At 37.3% G+C, this 20,156-nt stretch overlaps 1 protein-coding gene across 2 annotated transcripts in view; it reads left to right on the top strand.

Moving 5' to 3' along the window:
• LOC127790520 (uncharacterized) overlaps positions 1-15,007 on the top strand; it is a 99,003-nt gene extending 83,996 nt beyond the window's left edge. For both annotated transcript variants that reach the window (XM_052320069.1, XM_052320068.1), the window contains 3 exons: positions 12,934-13,005; positions 13,506-13,652; positions 14,304-15,007. In XM_052320069.1, the coding sequence (XP_052176029.1) occupies positions 12,934-13,005; positions 13,506-13,652; positions 14,304-14,488 (404 nt within the window). In that variant the 3' untranslated portion in view covers positions 14,489-15,007. The remainder of the gene's footprint in view (positions 1-12,933; positions 13,006-13,505; positions 13,653-14,303) is intronic.
• The last annotated feature ends 5,149 nt before the right edge of the window (positions 15,008-20,156 follow it).

Below are 20,156 nucleotides of genomic sequence, written 5' to 3'. Positions count from 1 at the left end.
ACTGGGTAGGATCTACTTCAGAGTACTGTGTTTTGATTAGAGGTAATTTGGTTTCTTAAAAAAGCATGAAGTAGAATGTGGTAGTAAGGTCAAGTGCTAAAGCAGAATACCAAGCCATAGCTAATGCAACATGTGAGCTTATATGGCTCAAGTAACTCCTTTAAGAACTAAAGTTGTGTGAATTGTCTCCAATGAAGCTTGTGTGTGACAACCAGGAACTAAAGTTGTGTGAATTGTCTCCATTAAAGCTTGTGTGTGACAACCAGGCTGCCCTCCAGATTGCCTTCAATCTAGTATTTCATGAGGACCAAATATATTGAGATTGATTGTCACTTTATCAGAGAAAAACTAGCTGAAGGTGTTATTGTCACTGAGTTTGTTAACTCTAGTGATCAACTAGTAGATGACTTTACAAAGTCACTCGGGGGTCTCGGATAAATTACATTTGTAACAAGTTTAGCACATATGATATATATGCTTCAGCTTGAGAGGGGGGGGGGGGTGTTAGATTTATTATGATTTATTTCCTTCCTTGTATTTAGACATGTTTAGAATGTGTATGTAGTTAACAGGTAATTAGCAGATAATTAGGGTAATTAGTCTCAATTAGTCTCCATAATTTTAGGTCTCATTGTAATTAACCTATAAATAATAGAATTGAGAAGCTAATCTCTCAAGTTCTCTCTCACTCACTCTCACAGGTACAACAGGTAGAACAACAAAGTGTTACACCTAACTAATACATGTAATATACTATGACTAATATACCGGGTTTATGACAGAAACTTATAGCTAGATTTGAGGGTGATTTATTCTCTACTCAAATTAGGAAACACATTGACTTTATAGAATAAGGAAACTTAGAAACTAGGAAGCAAATATAATTAGCTAGCTAACAAGTCTAATTAAACTAATGACTGAATTGGTGCCGAGATAGATTTGATTGAAATCTCTAAACTCCCCCTCAAGCTGAGCTAAATATGTTGTTCAATCCAAGCTTGCAATTCAAATATTCAAATATTTTTCTTGGCAAGGTTTCAGTGAATATGTTTGCAACTTGACTGTTTGTAGGCGTATAAATAAGTAAAAATATCCCTTCTTCCAACTTTTCTTTGATGAAATGCTGGTCAATTTTCACATGTTTTGTTCAGTTATAGTGAACTAGATTCTTTGCAATGCTAAATAGCAAATTAGTTGTCACACAATACCTTCACTAACTTCTCAACATTAATTTTCATATTTCGTAGTAGTTTTCTTGACTATATCCCTTCATAGGACCCATAGGCCGTAGCTCTAAATTCAACCTTTGCTTTGCTTTAAGAAACCATAGACTGCTTTTTACTACACTAAGTCACAAGATTTCCCCACACATATGAATAGTATCTAAAAGTTGACCTTTGGTCTTGAATTAAACTAGCTCACTCTGCATCACTATAAACTTTCACATCTTTGTTTGCAGTTTTTCTGAGCATCAATCCTTTACTTGGAGTTAATTTTAGATACCTTAGAATGGGATACACTACTTTCATGTGTTCTTCTTTAGGATCATTCATGAATTGGCTCACCATACTTATTGAAAAACCTATATCCCGTCTAGCATGTGACAGGTATATAAGTTTTCTCACCAGTCGTTGATATCTCACTTTATCAATTGAAACATTTTCTTTTCAAACCCCTAATTTTGTGGTGGATTCCATGAGAGTGTTAGTAGGTTTACAACCCATCATCCTGATTTCATTTAGGAGATCTAAGATGTACTTCCTTTGGGAGATCGAGATCCCATTTTTTGACCTTGCAACTTCCATGCCTAAGAAATATCTTAGGTTTCCTAGGTCTTTATTCTCGAACTCTTTTGCAAGAATTTCTTTTAAGCATCTTGTCACGTTCCTAGGGGTAGGGCAGGAATTGTGTTTTTCTCTTATGCTTATTTCTTGTACTTAGTTGTTAAGGCGGTTGTGCTTCTTTGAATTGTACATTCCGAATAGATGTATTGCTGGGCTATAAATAAATCATAGCTAGACGAAGGGAATCATGACCGGAAATGAATTGAATCCTTTGCCTCCACTTCTCCGTTATTTCTCTCTCTCTCTCTCTCTTAATGCTTCCTCCAAATTGCCTCTTATTCCCAATTCTACCTAAACAACCCCTTCCCAGATTCGAGGATCTGACACATCTCATTTCAAAAGAATCATTTCCTATAACAATAATACTGTCTACAAAAACGTGGATAGAATTTTACCTCCCAAAGTATGTTTGACAAAGAGAGTGATCAACTTGGCATTGGACATATCCATACTTCTTAACTGCCTTTGTAAACCTTTCGAACTAGGCTCTAGGGGATTGTTTGAGTCCATAAAGTGATCTCTTTAGTCTACATACTTTGTTCTTTATGGTTTCAGTTTCAAAGCCAGGTGGAATTTCCATGTAGACCACTTCTTCTAGGTCTCCATTTGGAAAAACATTCTTCACATCCAATTAGTGGAGAGGCCAATCTAAATTTGTAACAAGGGAGAGTAGTACACGGATAGTATTCAATTTAGCAACTAGTGCAAAAGTCTCCTGATAATGAATACAATATGACTGTGTAAAGCCCTTTGCCACTAGACGAGCCTTATATCTTTCAATCTGTCCATCCTTTCTATATTTTACTGTGAATATCTATTTGCAGCTCGTAGGATTTTTTCCGAATGGTAATTCTGTTATGTCCCAAGTTTCATTCCTTTCCAAAGCTTGAATTTCCTCAAGTACTTCCTTCTTCCACTTTGTTTGTTTAAGGGCTTCTTGTACATTATGAGGCACATGTACTTTGTCCATTCTTGAAACAAATGTACTAAAACGAGGTGAGAGACCAATTGAGTTCGTCATCAATGTACTTATTATTGGAATTACCTTCACTTACCCTTAGATTTGGGTCAGGTTCTTGATCAGTCCCAAGACATGTTTGTTGCTCAATCTCTTCTTGATTAGACTTCCTCCGAGAGTAGACCTGAAGTTCATTGGTTGTTACTTCTTGTTTAGTGAAAGGTTGGGAAGGATTGGAGTCAGGTTGTTGTTCCTGTGGATTTGAAGTGGATAGATCAGGCTGTTGTTACTTGGGCTTTGAAATGGTTGGTCAGGTTGTAGCTACTGTTGTGGACTAGAAATGGTTAGAACATTCCAAAATTGATATTCTTGAGAGTTATTTAGAGTTTTCTCCCTGAATATTAGTTTTGGAAAAGGGTTGATTTTCAAAGAAGGTTACATCCATTGAAGTATAAAACCACTTGTGTTATGGAGAATAACTTTTGTACCCTTTTTAATGAGGAGAATAGCTAAGAAATATGCATTTGATGGATTTTGAATCAAGTTTGCCTCAAAATTGGTGATAAATATGAACAAAAGCAGAACGACCAAAGACCTTTAGGGGAATGTTTGAGAGAATTCGAGAGTGTGGGAAAGATTGAAGAAGAATCTAACTTGGTGTATGGTAATTGAGAATGCGTGAGGGTCGTCTATTAATGAGATAGGTTGTTGTAAGAATGGCTTCACCCTAGAAGTGTTTAGGAACATTTGAGGAAAACAAAAGTGATTTAGCAACTTCCAATAGATGCCGGTTTTTACGTTCAGCAACCCTGTTTTGTTGGGTTGTATTTGAAGAATTTGGAGAATAATAAACTTCACTATCTTCCTTTGATTGAATAGTACAATTATATAGAAGCAAGAACTTCCAAATACAGCTTAGGAAACTATACAATTTAGGAGATTGCCAAAAAAAATAGAAAGTTGACTTTCATCATTAATTCCATAGGATTAGAAAATCATCCTTGGTTCCTAAATTAGGAAATAAAGCGGAGTAGCTGGGATTTTACAGTCCTGCTCATTGGTTATGTATGTCAAGCATACCTAGCTTGGTCTTCAAATTCTTGGATGTATTTTACGGGAGAGTCTTTGTTAGGATGTTAGCAATTTGAAAAAAAGTTGGAGTATAGATCAGTTTGACAATCCCTCCTTCAACCTTTTCTTTTATGAAGTGTCAATCCAATTCTATGTACTTGGTTTGGTCATGATGAACTGGATTCTTAGCAATGCTTATGGTGGCCTCGTTGTCATAGAGTAGTCTCATAGAGGTGCTGGAATAAACCTTCAATTCCCCAAGTAATCTCATAAGCCATATACCTTCACAAATTCCATGGGACATAACATGAAACTCTGCTTCTGCGCTGCTGCTTCTAGCGACCACTATTTCTTTTTACTCCTCCATGTAACGAGATTTCCCCAAATATAGGAACAATACCCTATGGGGGTTATTTGTTCTATTATGGACCCAGCCCAGTCAACATTAACGTACACTTCTACATCTCTATTTGTAGTTTTCTTGAAGTAGAGGCCCTCTCTTGGGTTCTTTTTTAGATACTGGAGGATGTGATGGACAACTTTAAGATGAAGTTTTGTAGGATTATTCATATTTTTGCTTACTATACGTGCTGCAAATCCAATATCAGGTCGGGTGTGGGAAAGGTAGACAAGTTCCCCACAAGCCATTGGTATTGTCCTTTATCTGTGATTGAGTCTCCTTTAGTTTCACCCAATTTGTTTGCTAAGTCCATTGGAGTATTTGCTGGTTTGCCCCCAATCATTCCTGTCCCTTTTAGTAAGTCCAGAATATACTTCCATTGAGAAACAGAAATTCCCTTTCTTAAGCAGGCTACTTCCATCCCAAGGGGGTACTTGAGGAATACCAAGTCCTTTACTTCAAACTCATTGGTTAGGAGCTTCTTTGTATTACTAATTTCTTCGCTATAATCTCCTATGATGATGATATCGTCCACAATACACAATGGTAGTGGCCCTCTTACCCTCTTTCGAAAATTTCACAAATAAGATACGATCAAATTGACATTGTAGAAATTCATACATTTTTAAAACTTTGGTGAGACGATTGAACCATGCTTTGGGAGATTGTTTAAGTCTATATAGAGATTTTTTAAGCTTGTAGACTTTCCCATTGTTATTTTGATTTTCAAATCCTGGAGGGATTTCCATATAAACATCCTCTTCCAAGTCACCATTCAAGAAGGCATTCTTGATGTCGAGTTGATGAAGAGGCTAGCCCAAGTTTGCTGCCAAACTAAGTAGGATTCATAGTGAATTCAGTTTGACTACAGGTGCAAACGTCTCCTCATAGTCTATATCATATGATTAGGTGAATCCTTTTGCAACTAGGCGTGCTTTAGACCTGTTTAAGCTTCCATTTGCATTGTATTACTATAAAATCCACTTGCACCCAATCGGATGTTTTCCTCTCAGAAGATTAGTGATTTCCTAAGTTCCATTCTTTTCAAGTGCTGTAATTTCATCTAGTACTGATGACTTCCATTTGGGTTCCTTAAGGGCTTCGTGAATATTTTTTGGAATATGCACATTGTCAAGTTACCAATGTCATTTTTGGTGTAGAAGGACCAAAAAATATTCTTCATGAGTATGATTCTCCCTCAAATATCATTTTTGGTGTAGAAGGGTTGGTTTTCGAAAAAGGTGACTTCCATGGTGCTGTAAAATTTCTTGGTATAACTGGTAAATAGAATCGGTATCCCTTTTGATTTGGTGAGTGGCCAAGGAAAACACATTTAAGGGATTTGGGATCAAGCTTGCTTTGGTGTGGTTGAATGATGTGAACAAATGCAATACAGTCGAATACTTTCATGGGAATGGAGGAGAATATTCTGGTTAGTGGGTAAATTTCATGAAAGGTCTAATATGGAGTCTTGAAATTTAGAATTTGGGAAGGCATTATGTTTACAAGATAGGTGGTAGTAAGTACAGCTTCACCCCAAAAGTGTTTAGGGACATTGGATGCCAATATAAGACATTGAGTAACTTCCAGGAGGTGTCTGTTTTTTTGCTCGGCAATGTCATTTTGTTGTAGAGTGTTAACACAAGAGGTTTGGTGGATAATACCATGTTTGGAGAAATAGGCATCGAGGGTAGAATGGAAATATTCTCCTCCATTGTTAGTTTTGAGGACTGGAATTTTTGCTTGAAAATGAGTAATAATCATGTTGTGAAAGAACTCATTTTCCCCAACTTCTGATTTTTCCTTTATTAGGAACACCCCTAAGAGTCTAGTATGGTTATCAATTAATGTGACAAACCATTTAGAACTTATGATATTGTGAATTCTAGAGGGTCCCCAAATATCACTGTGTATTATGGAAAAAGGGTGAGGAGACTTGTAAGGAAGGCTAGAATATGAGGCATGAGTGTGCTTGGAAAGTTGACAAATCTCACATTAAAAGGTTTTTGCTTTCTCATTGAATAAAGAGGGAAACCATTTTTTGAGATACATAAAGTTTGGATGTCCTAATCGATAGTGCCACAACATAACTGGACTATCAATATTAATGCTAGAGTTCAAGGCCATACATGGTCTTTGTGATGGTTGGGGTTTGCTAGCGTCTTCGACTAGAAGTAGGTAGAGTCCTGCACACAGCCTAGCACTATCAATCATCTTCCTCGAACCCAATTCTTGGATTTCACATAGGTTGGAAAAGAATTTACTCAATTTAGTGATGCAGTTTCTCTCTTTTGTAAATTTGCTCACCGAAAGCTGGCTACAATTGAGGTTAGGGAGAACCTATGCCCTTTACTTGATAGAGAGATCTATCAGCTAAACAAACAGTGTAGTTACCATGACAAGGATTATAATTGATAAATAAGGACATATGTACTGTCATATGGTTTGTTGCCCCAGCGTCAACTATCCAAGATTTTGGATTATCCCGTTCGACACTTAGTGCATGCAAGGAGTTACCTTTTGGGCGAGTGAACCAGTTTCCATGGGGGAAAAAGTGCTCTGGAGGGTTTGTTGTAGCATCTTTTGGAGGACTTCAAGTTGTTCTTTGTTGAATGGGTAAGTCTCTGAAGTATTTTTAGATTTTGCCATGTATCTTCCAGCATGTGTCTTTTGTGTGACTGATTTTTTGACAGTGCTCGCATATTGGTTCATTCCTTTGCTGCTTGTCACAGTTAGATTGAGCTCCTTGAACTGACAGTATAGAGTTTTCAGCAAGAGAGATGGAAAGTTGTGTGCCTAGCATTACTTTCTTCCAGCTTTATTCCCAACGAACCTCTGAGAAGGCTTCTCGGATGTTGGGAGCCTTCTCAGATGTTGGGAAAGGGCTTGATACTTGGGATTCTTCCTCTCACATTGTTTAGATCCTTGTTGAGCTTGAGAAGGAACTAGTAGACTCGGTCTTTTTCAACAATTTCCTGTATTGTTGTCTATCTTTCGGGCACTTCCAAACCTTCTCTTCAAGGATATCCAATTGTTGCCATTGTTGAGTCAGGGCATTGAAGTAGTCTGTCACGGACAACTCTCTTTGTCGTAGCTCATGCAACACGCTTTTTATTCCAAAGATCTCCGAGGTGTTGTCAACATTGGAATGAGTCTCCTTGACTACATCCCATAGTTCCTTTGTCGTTTTGTAATACATAAAATTCTCACCTGTTTCATTCATCATGAAATTTATCAGCCATGACATCCATACTATTTTCTACCTTCCAGATCTTGAAGGTAGGATCAGTTTCTTGAGGTTGTATAGCAAGTCTGGTGAGGTAATCCTCCTTGCCTCTCCCACATATGGACAGCATGACAGATTGCAACCATTGGATGAAGTTTTGGTTGTTCAACTTGTGTCCAGTAATTTGAAGAACAGGGCCTTCAGGAAGGCTGGAAACCAGTGTTGCTGCTCCTCCAGATCCAGACGATACTTCAAAGACCGAATTCTCACCTCTAGTAGCCATGGTGGCTTATTCAAACAAGATTAATGGTTCAGATTAAACTGCTCTGATACCATGAAGAATTTGGAGAATAATGAACTTCACTATTTTCCTTTGATCCAGTAGTACAATTACATAGAAGTAAGAACTTACAAATATTGTTTAGGAAACTATACTTCTTAGGAAACTATATAGCTTAGGAAACTATACAGTTTAGGAGACTACCAAAAAAAACAGAAGGTTGACTTTCATCATTAATTCTGTAGGATCAGAAAATCATCCTTAGTTCCTGAATTAGGAAACAGAGTAGAGCAGTTGGGATTCTATAATATCAACACATAAACTTGGATGAGTAATGCCCTGACTTGAAAGATAATCACCAAGGATAGAGTTAAAGTACTCCTTGGCATTATCAGTTTCAAGGTTTGAATTTTGGTATGAAACTGGTTTTGGATCATAGAATTGAAATTTTCAAAGATTTGACTTGCTTCAAATTTTTCTTTCATAAGAAATACCCAAGGTGTGTATGATCATCAATAAATGATATAAACCAATGAGAACTAGTAACATTTTTTACTCTAGAAGGCCCCCACGCATCACTATGAATCGTAGAAAAGGGATGAGATGTTTTGTAAGGTTGACTAGGATAATTGTTCCGAATATGCTTAGAATATTGACAAATTTCACATTGAAATAAATGTGGGTCTTTATTTTTAAACTATAAAGGAAACAATTTGTGAAGATAGACAAAATTTGGATGGCTTAACCTGTAGTGCCATAACATGATTACCCTATTATTATCAGAAGAAAAACTAGAGGAATAAACTAACTTTCTGAGGTTAAGCAACTGCTGGGATGAACTTGTCTGCTCTGGAGGTCATCTTTCTTCAGGAGATAAAGTCTCAAGTATTCCTCAGCACTACTAATCGTCTTCCTTGAATCCAAGTCCTGAAATTCACACAGATTATTTGATAACTTGGCAACACAATTGTGATCATTTGTAAGTTTACTGATTGATAATAGGTTGCAGTCTAAGTTAGGAACCAAGAGAACAGAATTTAGTGTAAGTTCCTTTGAGAGTGTTATAGAACCTGTCTCTACTACCCTTGAAAGGGACCCATCTGCAATCTTGATTGTCCAATTCTCATAACAAGGATCAAACTTTGTTAATAGCTTAATATCTCCAGTCATGTGGTCTGATGCACCGGAGTCAACAATCCATACATTTAATTTTTCATGTTTAGCATTAAAAGCACTTAGTAAATTGCTTTTATGTGCTATGGATCCAAAGGCAATTACTAAAGGTTGAGTGATCTATGACTGGCCAAATGTCTTCTTCAGTAGTTCCATTTGTTCCTTGCTGAAAAGATGTGATTTTGAAGCTGTGGCAGTCTCTTCCATAGATGTTGTATATCCTCGACTTTTCCTCTCCTGAGCAGGTTTCCAGCCAGCTGGTTTACCATGTATTTCTCAGTAGGTGTCTCTTGTGTGACCCGTTTTCTGACCGTTATCACACCAAGGGTGTCCTTTTTTCTGTTTGTTTGGTTGTTGATTCCCCCAGGTAGTTAGGGCTGAAGTTTCCAGATTTGGAGAAGCAGTCTTTAGCATAAGTTTCATCATGCTCTCTTGTCTATGGACTTTTGAAAAAGCCTCCTGAATGCTTGGCAGGGGTTTAGTACCCAGAATTCTCCCTCTCACTTCATCTAGGTTTTGTTTAAACCTATCAGGGACTTGTACAATCTCTTTTTCCTCAATAGTCTGCTTGTATTTGGCTGCATCTTCTGGACAATTCCACTGGATTGTGTCATTCTTATCCAATTGAAGCTAGTACTTATTTAGTGAATTAAAGTACTGGGTAACACTGGCCGTAAGTCATCAAGTATAGTGTCAATTTCAAATAAGTCAGATGTATTTTCAACATATGAATAAGCCTCCTTTGCAACTTCCTAGATATCATGTGCAGTATCATATAGTAAAAAATTCTCACCAATCTCATTAGTTATGGAGTTAATAAACTAGGACATTACCATGTTGTTCTCGGATTTCCACATCTAAAACTTTGGGTCTTCCTCCTTTGGTTGGCTTGTAGCTCTAGTTAGATAGTCATCCTTCCCCTTTCTGCAAATGAACATCATTACATATTGGGACCATTGTAGGTAGTTTTACATGTTCAACTTGTGGCCGGTGACGGTAAACATGTTATCTGCGGCTCCCCTGTTGTTGGTTGGACTAGGGATGATCTCCGAAGATAGGTTGTTTTTTTCTGGCCATGTGGTGATTTATAGGTGTGTAGGGTTTTGGTTAGGAAGGATCTGATACCATGCAGACATATTTAGGAAGAAAAGCTCACTCTATTCATCAGTTTGATTGGTATATATACAGATTACATCCTTCCTAGTTTTCTATTATATACGCTAAAAATAGGAAGTTACACCTATACTAGTTAGTGAACTTACAGCTAGATTTGTGAGAGGGATTTATTCTCTACTCAAAACTAGGAAACAGGTTGACTTTACAAAATAAGGAAACTCAGAAACTAGGAAACAAAAATAATTAGCCTGCTAACAAGTCTAATTAGTCACTTAATTACTGAATTGGTGCCGAGACAGATTTGATTGAAATCTCCACACACAAACATATATTCTCTAACCCCCAAGAGGTAGCACATTAGTAGGGAGTGGTAAGAACAAAGGGTTGACTTGGTTTAAATCATGGGAATTACCAGTTTCTTTTCCCTTGGAGCCTAGTCTGCCATCCACCTGGGTGGAGTCTTACCTGGTGCAAGTGGGCGGGACTGTTTGCATGGAACCATTAGAATTAGTCGAGCCAAAGTTTCAAACACCTCATGTTACCAAATATATATGTTTATATATAGAGAGTCCAAACTCACCAATATAATATTTTTTTCCTCTTTGTTTTTGTATTTTCGTGTTTAAAAGTTGCGTTATTCATGTGTACAATTATTTAATTGGATCACGCTGTTTTGACTTCGTGAGATCCCATGTTTGCTTAATAGATATATTAGATAAATCATAGCTGTATGTGAGAACCAAGTATTAGACATAAAACCTAAAATTGGATGTTAGCATGAATATAACTGGTTGTTAAATTCTAATCTAAGGGTCTGCAAAACAAGGTATTATGATTTTTCATGTGGGCCTAAGACAACCCCTTAGAAAAGGCCTGCTCCGATTATTCCTACATGCTCACACCAGCTCAGTTGAAGCCATCTTCTGTCTGCCACAAATCTGCAGAGTGAGACTCAACGTGGCCCACTCTAATGAAGCCTCTGCACCACATCCATGTCCAAGAGCTCCCCTGCCAAGGTACAAGATGGCCTGAACTTCAACTTGTTCTTAGCCATACATCTAGTTATGACTTCCACCTCTGCCATAACCAATGCCCAAATAGAGCTTACTGGCCTCTTGACCCAAACTCTAGCCCAGTAGAGATGTGTTTTTATTTGTTGTGTTGTCCAAATCAACACAACACGTCCTGATGGCTTTAAACACTTCCACTGGCAGCTTGCAAACCTGGAACTCTACCTTGTTACAGACTCTTTCTAGTCTCCACTGTTTATAGGACAAAGGTGAGATTATGACATATGCAACATTGTACAAATTAGACTGTTGGATCCAGTAATTTTTAACTCTTATCTGAAGGAAAAAGAAGCACGGGTTTGATGAAACTTTCAAGATTTTAACATTGATAAGAGATGGAAGTCTCTTTTTCATTTAATTCTGTGTGTATTTATAAACAACAATAGCATTTATCTTTTAGAAGACTGTACAATGTACATAATATTTAGGGGTTGCTCAATTGTGAAAACGGTTGCTCAATTGTGAAAACCACCTTAGTTTTCCAGAAAATTACTCCATAGAAAATGAAAAATAGAAAACTCTCAAATGCAAAAAATTTATAAATAGAAAATAGATATTTGGAAAATGTTGTTCTCTGAATTGAACTGAACTTGGAAAACTCGTAAATTGAAATTTCCAAATTTTTCTTACTAATTTGGAAAACATGGTTTTCCACATAATTTTCCCGAACCATTTTTGTCTCCCTCTCTAACACAAGTTGCACAAAAGAAAAACCTCTCTCTCTCTCTCATGTGCAAGCACACACACACGTTCCAACTTTCTAGATTGGAAATTAGTTGGTATTCACCCCATGCCCTCATTCCCATATCCATCTACAGGATACATATCCCAATATTTTAAGGTTAAGGAGTTTAAGAAGGTTTTCACATTGACACACATACTCGTACCCTAGTACATGCAACATGACTCCAGCTCAAACCATGTTGAAGTCTTCCTCCTAAATGCTACTACCGCCATTTGCCTACCACCATTATAACCTCGTGTTATGATTTCCAAAGGTCCAACACTTAGATTTTATCCCATTTGCCACCACCTTAAACAAGAGGGTAACAAGTAGAATTGGCCCCACCCATGGAGGGAGCATTCAAGGTTTTGGATTGTTAGGGGGCCATGCCAACCTTCTGAAGAGCCTAAAAGAGTCAAACTAGCTTAGCCATTTACAGGTAAGTGGTAGCAGCTTGTGTGTGGAAGGAGAACCAACACACAGGAGCATCCCTTGACCCTCCTTCCTGAAGCTGGAAGATAGGTGATGATTAGTTTGCAATCAAAAGATATCTACCACATGTAATTGTTGACTTTGGACCGTCGCTCTCCTATATTTCCAGACAACCATAACCCCTTATCTCCACTAGGAAGAAGAAACCTTCTCAATACAAATCCATAGTAGTTATGCACAGAAAGCTCAGTAGGCCATCAAACCCCCTCTCCTCCTCTCCTCCACTTAGTTGTTTTCTCCAGTATTGTAATCTTCTGAGAGAAAACAGATGCTCATTTAACCTCTCAGACCTCCCCTCCCCTCCTGAAAAAAGTAAATAAATAAAAAGGAAATGCACAAATAAAGAACCAAGAAAAAAAGACCAAACTACTTTTTTTTTTTGGGTCAATTTGTGGTGCCTTGATTTCAATCTAATTGAAGCTATAATACCCTTGTGTTGTGTCAGGGAACAAATATGTTTTTGCATCTTTTTCCTTTTTTTTTCCTCCATCTCCACAATCAGTTTTGTGCTAGTATCCTAGATATTTGTTTACCTTTCGCCTTAACAAGGGTTAAATTCTGTTTCTTTTTCCCATGCAGGCTTGACTGGTTTGACTCATTTGGATCTTTTTGGGGCTCGTATTACAGATTCTGGAACAAACCATCTGCGCAGTATGCTTTATTTTTACTTAACAACTATATATTGCTTTGTATTTCTAACTGTGACATCCATGCTTGCAAAATGCTTGACTACCTGAGTTTTTTTTTCCTTGATGGGGTATAAGAAACCTAGGATTATGAAACTATCATTTTATGGATGCAAGCCCAACTTGGAATGTGAGAATACTATCAGTTTCAATATCTCTACTATTGTCAATATCATCTGAATTCTCTCCTCCCCACCCCCCCCCAAAAAAAAAAAATAAATAAATAAAAATAAAAATAAATAAAAACTCAGGAAGAGGGATGATTGGCCATTTGGGGACTGGTAGATTCTCTTATCTTTTCTTCAATGGGACTGCTTGATTCTCTTTATGTTTTCTTCCACTATATTGTAATGGTTTCTTATCCTGCTCCCCATGATCTATTTGTGCATCTATGGGTAAGAAACTTGGGCTTGGTTTTGAGTATCATTGAGAGCTGCGTTAATTTTGTTCCTTGCGTTGTCTCAGATTTCAAGAACCTGAGGTCCCTGGAAATTTGTGGTGGAGGATTGACTGATGCTGGGGTGAAGAATATCAAAGATCTTTCATCTTTGGCAGTGCTAAATATTTCACAGAACAGTAGTCTGACTGATAAAACCTTGGAAATGATTTCTGGTCTGATTTCCAGTATCCTTCCTAAACTGTCAATGGTTTATGTTCTACTTAAGATTATATTTGCTTGTTTTTTAACTCGTGGAAACTCATCACTATATTTCTAAGAACTGTCCTAAATAGTTTTCAACTCGTATAAAACTTTAAGTGGTTTTAATTTGTTTTAATAGTTGCATGACCCCGTTATAGACAGTGTTCTGTAAGTTCCAGTTCTAGTTGAAAATCAGGATGCATCTGGAGGGGCTCTCCAAGATTCATTGTCTGAAGAGCTTCATTTGACACCATAGGCACTTTCGTTGAAATGTCTTCATTTCTTGATGTGTCTAAATCTCATTCTTCCCTGCAAGGTGCATGTCAAATTTATTTTGCAGAAGATGCAAATTCATCTATTTGTACGGTCATTGATTTTGCATTGAAGTTCAGGCATGCAAAATATGTCATATAACTGGAGCTGATTCTTTGCTCGTCCTTTGTTGCTCCATGGCTGTAGTTTCATTGAGTTCTCTGATGAAAGAGAGATGTGTGCGTGCGTGTGTGTTTTCTTGCATGTGCTATAAAAGGGGATTTTTACTTTAATATCAATAGCAATGTTATTGGATATAATTTTCAGGCTGCATTTAGCATCTGATCTCATGTTACGGCACGCAACTGCAGGGTTGACACGGTTGGTTTCTCTAAACGTTTCAAATTCTCGTATATCCAGTGCGGGATTGCAACATCTCAAGCCACTTAAGAATTTGAAATCACTTACCCTGGAGTCATGCAAGGTGACTGCAAACGACATTAAGAAGCTTCAGTCGACTGACCTCCCAAACCTCTTAACCTTTCGGCCTGAATAGTCCTTCCTCTGGAACGACCAAATTCAAATAGCTAGTCGTAAAGGGGAAGAGGGGTGGTTCGGGGGTCTGGCTTTATTTACAACAGCAATTCCAAAGCGGGAAGCCATCTGATGAATTGTACATAAGGGTGACTTGAAGTGGCTTTGATAATGGGTTTGATGGATGCTAGAAAATTCTCCGTGCTGCACGTGAAGTTCTCCTGTGGTATCTATGCACTGAATTTGGAGGAAAGTTTAGATAAGCTTCCTTGGCATGGAGTGTGGGGTTAATATATGTGTGTGTGTGTGTGTGTGTGCGCGCGCGCAAAATTATTGTACATATTTGCTGGCACTTTGATTTCCAGTGGTAGTGGTGTTCCACGATTCTCCTACTTGGAAGAAGAGTTTCAGGTTCACTACTCAGTTCTTATACATTGGTATGTGTAAATAAATGTTCTTGAAGATACACTATTATTATGCTACATGAAAACTACGCTATCTAATCAATGCATGAACCTGGTTGGATTGTTTCTCGGATTCACTTTTTTGGTGTTAATCCTCAACCCATGTCCCGGGAAGAGTATATTGTTTTTACAACTTAATTACTCGTTATTTTATTGTTGGCTGGTTAATGGGGGTATGAAAGGATGGATGAACGCCGATATGAATACGAATAAAAGATTTTTCCGGGATCATTTTTTTTTTTTTATCTATATTTATTCTGTTATTGTTTTAGGTTGAGAAATTTAACTTAATTGTTAGAAAGAACCTTACAGAGATGGTGCTCTAGTGCCTGTGGTGTTTTGGTCAACAAAACCCAACATCTCCTTCTTGCTATTATTAACACTCACCTTAGGAAGAAAATTGAAACAGGATAATATTTGTGAAATATTGTTTTTGGTGTTTCTCTCTCTTTCTCTTTCTGATCGGATGTGTTCAAAATTTATATGCAAGATAAGTACTTAATATGTGTGAAATATTATTTTTGCAACACCTGAAAAATACGAACTTCCATAAAGAAAAAGAAACTAAAAAAGGTTTAATGCATGCGAGATTCTTGGATTATTAAGAAATGTAGCCTGTGGTCCTTTAATTAAAATTTTATCATATTTTTTCTTTCAACCATTCATTTTTATTTTCTTTAGTCATTTAGTTATGTGAGAGTTAATGGTTGAATTAACTAATGTGGGTTTTAATATCCAAAACAATAATTTCAGGCAAAATGACCCAACCAATGTGGGTATTGATATTCAAAAAGTGATCAAAATCCATAAATGACTACATATTCGTTTCTTTTCTTTTTTTCTATAAGTTAAATGACTACATATTCATACAACAGAACCCTTGACCTACTACACTAGGACTAGTTTTTGTCTAAGAAACTCCATACTGTTGAGTCCTTTCATTTCCTACACCATTTTGCTTGGCTTGAAGCGTCTATTTAGCCTCCCTTCTTCTCTGAATGAAAGTGTGACAAACCCTCAGTTGAGTTTCTTGCTAGAATGACATAATATAAAAGGAGTTAGTATATATCACATATGACTAATACAAATACTTTACAAATTGAACTGGAATTAATTAGAAGTTATGTTTGAATGTCCTCTCCTCGACACTACAACAAATTTTGGATTAAGAGACATTTAAAAATGTCTTAATAGATAATTTATTGGGGCATTTTAACTATTAGGGTACTAATAATAATGTCGCGTGTAATTGTGCCCTAAAAACGTATTGAGGCACTTACAAATACCTCAAAAATAACTATAAATTTAAGTTTGTTACGACACTTAAAAATGTCTCAAAAATCACTATAAATTTATTTTTTATATCTCCCACAAAGTCTTCTCTTAACTCTAACTTATTTCTCCCTCAGCTCAAACCATGAACCTTTCCTTCTTCTTGCACACACATGACCACCTAATCTACATATCATCTTATTAATATATGTGTCTATGTTTATTTTATAGTACATCTAAATTTTATTAGAATTATTCTATTGGGGCACTGAAAATTTGTCTATTAGGGCATTTTATTAGAGTGTCTTGTTAGAATTATTTTAATGGGCCATTTCAAAAATTCTGCCCTATTAGATTTATCTATTAAAACACTTAGATTTGTCTATTAGGGCATTTCATTGTCGTGCCTCATTAGAATTGTTTTATTGGAGCACTTCTTTAAATTGTGTCTTAAAATGGTATTTTATAGGGCACTTAATTATTGTGCCTCATTAAAGTTATTATATTGGAACACTTTTTTAGATTGTATCTTAAAATGGTATTTTAGAGGAGACTTTCTAAAAAATGCCCTAAAAAATATGTCTCAACAAATCATTTTTGTGAAGGTTGAGATTCAGAGGCACTTTGAGATTGAGATGATCTAAGAGTACAAATGTTAGGTGGTGTACATGGTGCAGTAGTCGATGTTGAGCCACTGTTTGTTTCCTTAAATGGTGCAGTACCTCTAAGGAATCTTTGTGTGTGTTGTCCAAGCTTAAATCATCATAATATACACAACTTAAAAATCCATTTCAACAAACGAAAGGAAAGTACAATTAAAAACAATAATTGATGAATTTTTAACTTACATTTAGTATATGCTCTATTACCACAAAAAATTCAAATCTTTTCGTGTTTTTGTGATTTTATTCAAAAGTTTCAATTTTGAGAATAAGGTCCCAATTTGATCAATTAGTTATAATTTTATTCACGATCCAAATCTGATTCGTCAGCATCCAAGACCCGCTGGCACCACTTAATATTTTAAAACATTTTGAGTGGCCCCACATGCACACGTGTAAAAAAATAGGCGTATTAGCACAAAAACTTCAAACATTTTTGCATTTTTGTGATTTTATCTAAAAGTTCTAATTTTGGTAATAAGGTCTCGATTTAATCAATTGGTTACAATTTTATCCACGACCCGCTGACATGCTGTAATACCCAAGAAATTAGTGAGGTTATAAATAGCATATTATGAAGGGCATAAATGAAATTTTTGAAAAAATGAGGCTATAGGGTATATTATCGCAGGTTTAAGCAACCGAATCGAATGAAGGAAGTACCCCGGACCCTAGATAGCCAAGGAAAATGGAATGATATTGACGTGTGATTCGAGTTAAGATTTTAGGTGATAAAAGAAATTAGACCGGGAACAATTTTCGGTATAACTGTCGACCTGGCTAGAAAAATCGAATCGAACTAGGAAACATCCGAAAAGTCAATGGAGTATCTTGAGAACTTAGATTTTGTATATAAAACAACCCTTGAGCGATTTTAGGTTGAAACGAATGGATTTAAGGTTAAATCGACTAGTCATGCCTAAGTGTAATTTTCTAAATTTGGTCGAGGGAGGTCAAAATGATAGATTTTCAGGAATTTCGAGGATGAAATGAATAGTACTAAACTTGTGGCCCTCAGTGGTATAATTGGATAGATTAGGGGTATCATGCAAAGGGCAGAAATGACATTGGAAGAATCTAAGGGGTGAAAGTGTAATAAATCAAAGTTGGGCAGTGTGAATGCAAGCCAAAAGTCGGCCGCCGCAAATCCACCGCACGTGGAGGCTATCTTTGGAGATGGGACGACCGAGGGAGGTTCGGGGAAGGCTGTATACGGCGCTAGGATACTTAAAGGCCAAGCCTTGGCCATTGATTGGTGGAAAAATGGTCGAAAATTGCCTATAAATAGCGAGGGTTTCGGCCGAATCTTTACACAAAAATTGGCCGCATTTTGGTGTGAATCGAAGAGAGTGGATAGAGGGCTTTTTCTCCTTGGTGTGTGGGCTTTGTTTCTAGAGCGTTTGGAGGTGTTTTGGGTGCGTTTGAAGGTCGTTTGAAGCTCGGCCTGAATCTAGAGGCGATCCGCCTTCGCTGACCTACAACCGGCCATTCGAAGGCCTTTTCGGTGTCCTTTCGGCTGGAAGTTGGTACCCCTAGGATCGACTCATCAAGGGCTTGAAGAGGGTGTGATCAGATCTGGAATCAAAGTCGTTGTCGGCAGTTGGAAATTGAAGAAGAAGGTGACGAGTGAGCTGCACGCGCCACACTCCACGCGCAGTCATGCGCCAGGAGCATGAGGGCACGTGTGACAAGGGTATTTCTGGAATTTTCACTCAGTATTTTTCTATATTTATTTTAGGAATTATTGTGTTGAAAAATTTGAAAAAATGTTTGAGAAAATAAATATTTTGGAATTATCGAGGAGAAAATTGGGTGAAAAATAGAGAAAATTACGGAAAAATTGAGGAAGATGAATTTTGATGCTTTTTTAATTAAATATGGTGTTTAGGAAGTCGTGGCTCGAGGTTGAGTATAAATACAAGTGTTTGTGATTTAGCAAGCAAATCAAGGTAGTACACGAGGATCGAGGCGATCCGAATACGTTCGAGGTGAGTTGTTCACTACTAAACTTGACTTGTTCATGCAAATGGTTCGATCTGTGAGTGTTCTACGTGGAAACTTGGTTTTAAGTTGTGAGTAGTTTTCCCCCAAACTTAATTATTGTGGGTGTTTCTATCCTAAAACTTGGTATTTGTATTACCTAAATGTGTTGTGGTTTTATGCAAAACGGTTTTATTGCATGCAAACGGTAATCAGTGACGGTTGGTTTTATGAGGGAGGTTAGTCCCTCAATGTTTCGAACTTGTGCATTGCATTTTATAAAATTGTTGTTTATATGATGCATTGAATTGTGAAATGTGACATTGTCTTGCATTTTGTGTGTTCGTATGGAATGTCAACCTAAGATATTGTCTGGATAGTGTAGCCATAATTCTTCAAGGACGTGACAGAATAATAGGGGTATCTTGTGCTGGTGTACATGTCGGGATAGCTGCCTTGATTTTCGTGCTGGGTCGTTTGGTCAGTGAAGTTGCACTAGGATGACTAGGTGGTCTATATTGTGTTGTTCATGTGGGATGTCAGCCTAGGATGTTGTCTGGATAGTGTAGCCATAATTCTCCAAGGGCGTGACGGAATAATAGGGGTATTTTGTGCTGGTGAGTATACCGGGATAGTCGCCTTGGTTTCCGTGTCAGGCCGTTTTGTCAAGGAAGTTGCACTAGGATAACTAGGTGGTTCATGTGAAATTTTAGAGTTGGGATTGTGTGGTGGTTCCTGGATGCTTAGAATGGGAACATAATCTCCGATGTAAATGTGGTGAGCCGGGTTCCTGCGTTGATGTGACCCTCCTGGGCCGGCAGTTGGTAACGATTGTTCCCGAGATGTTGAAGAGATGCGTTGGTTTGCCCCTCTTAAGCTAGAATCGCGTCGTGTCGATGTGTCGGTATGGTGGCATAGCTTTTAGAGAGATTATTTTTTTCCCGTGGTAGGGTTAAGCGCTTGGGATTCTCTTGGGCTAGGTTTTACCGGGTGTATTGGTTTATTTCATGTCTTGCATTCATTCATGAAAAATGTATTTTTGAACTCTCACTTAGATGATTTATCATCTAATATGGACTATGTCCCTGAAATATTCAAACGTTCCAGGTGAAGCCAGCGGTGCGAAAGGGAAATGGATCGCCAAAGAGTGACGGCGATTAGTGGATAGTTTACTTTATGTTGTTTTCAATTATGTTGTTAATTTTGATGACGTCATGTAAACGCTGGTTTGATTTTATGTTATAAATAAAGTGGGTTCGGTTATGATTTATTGAGGTTTCGATCTAGCTTCCGCATTTGAGATTATATACCT

The sequence above is a fragment of the Diospyros lotus genome, chromosome 14 (assembly GCF_014633365.1).
Source record: "Diospyros lotus cultivar Yz01 chromosome 14, ASM1463336v1, whole genome shotgun sequence".
Classification (NCBI taxonomy): domain Eukaryota; kingdom Viridiplantae; phylum Streptophyta; class Magnoliopsida; order Ericales; family Ebenaceae; genus Diospyros; species Diospyros lotus.
This window is presented reverse-complemented; position numbering and strand designations above follow the sequence as displayed.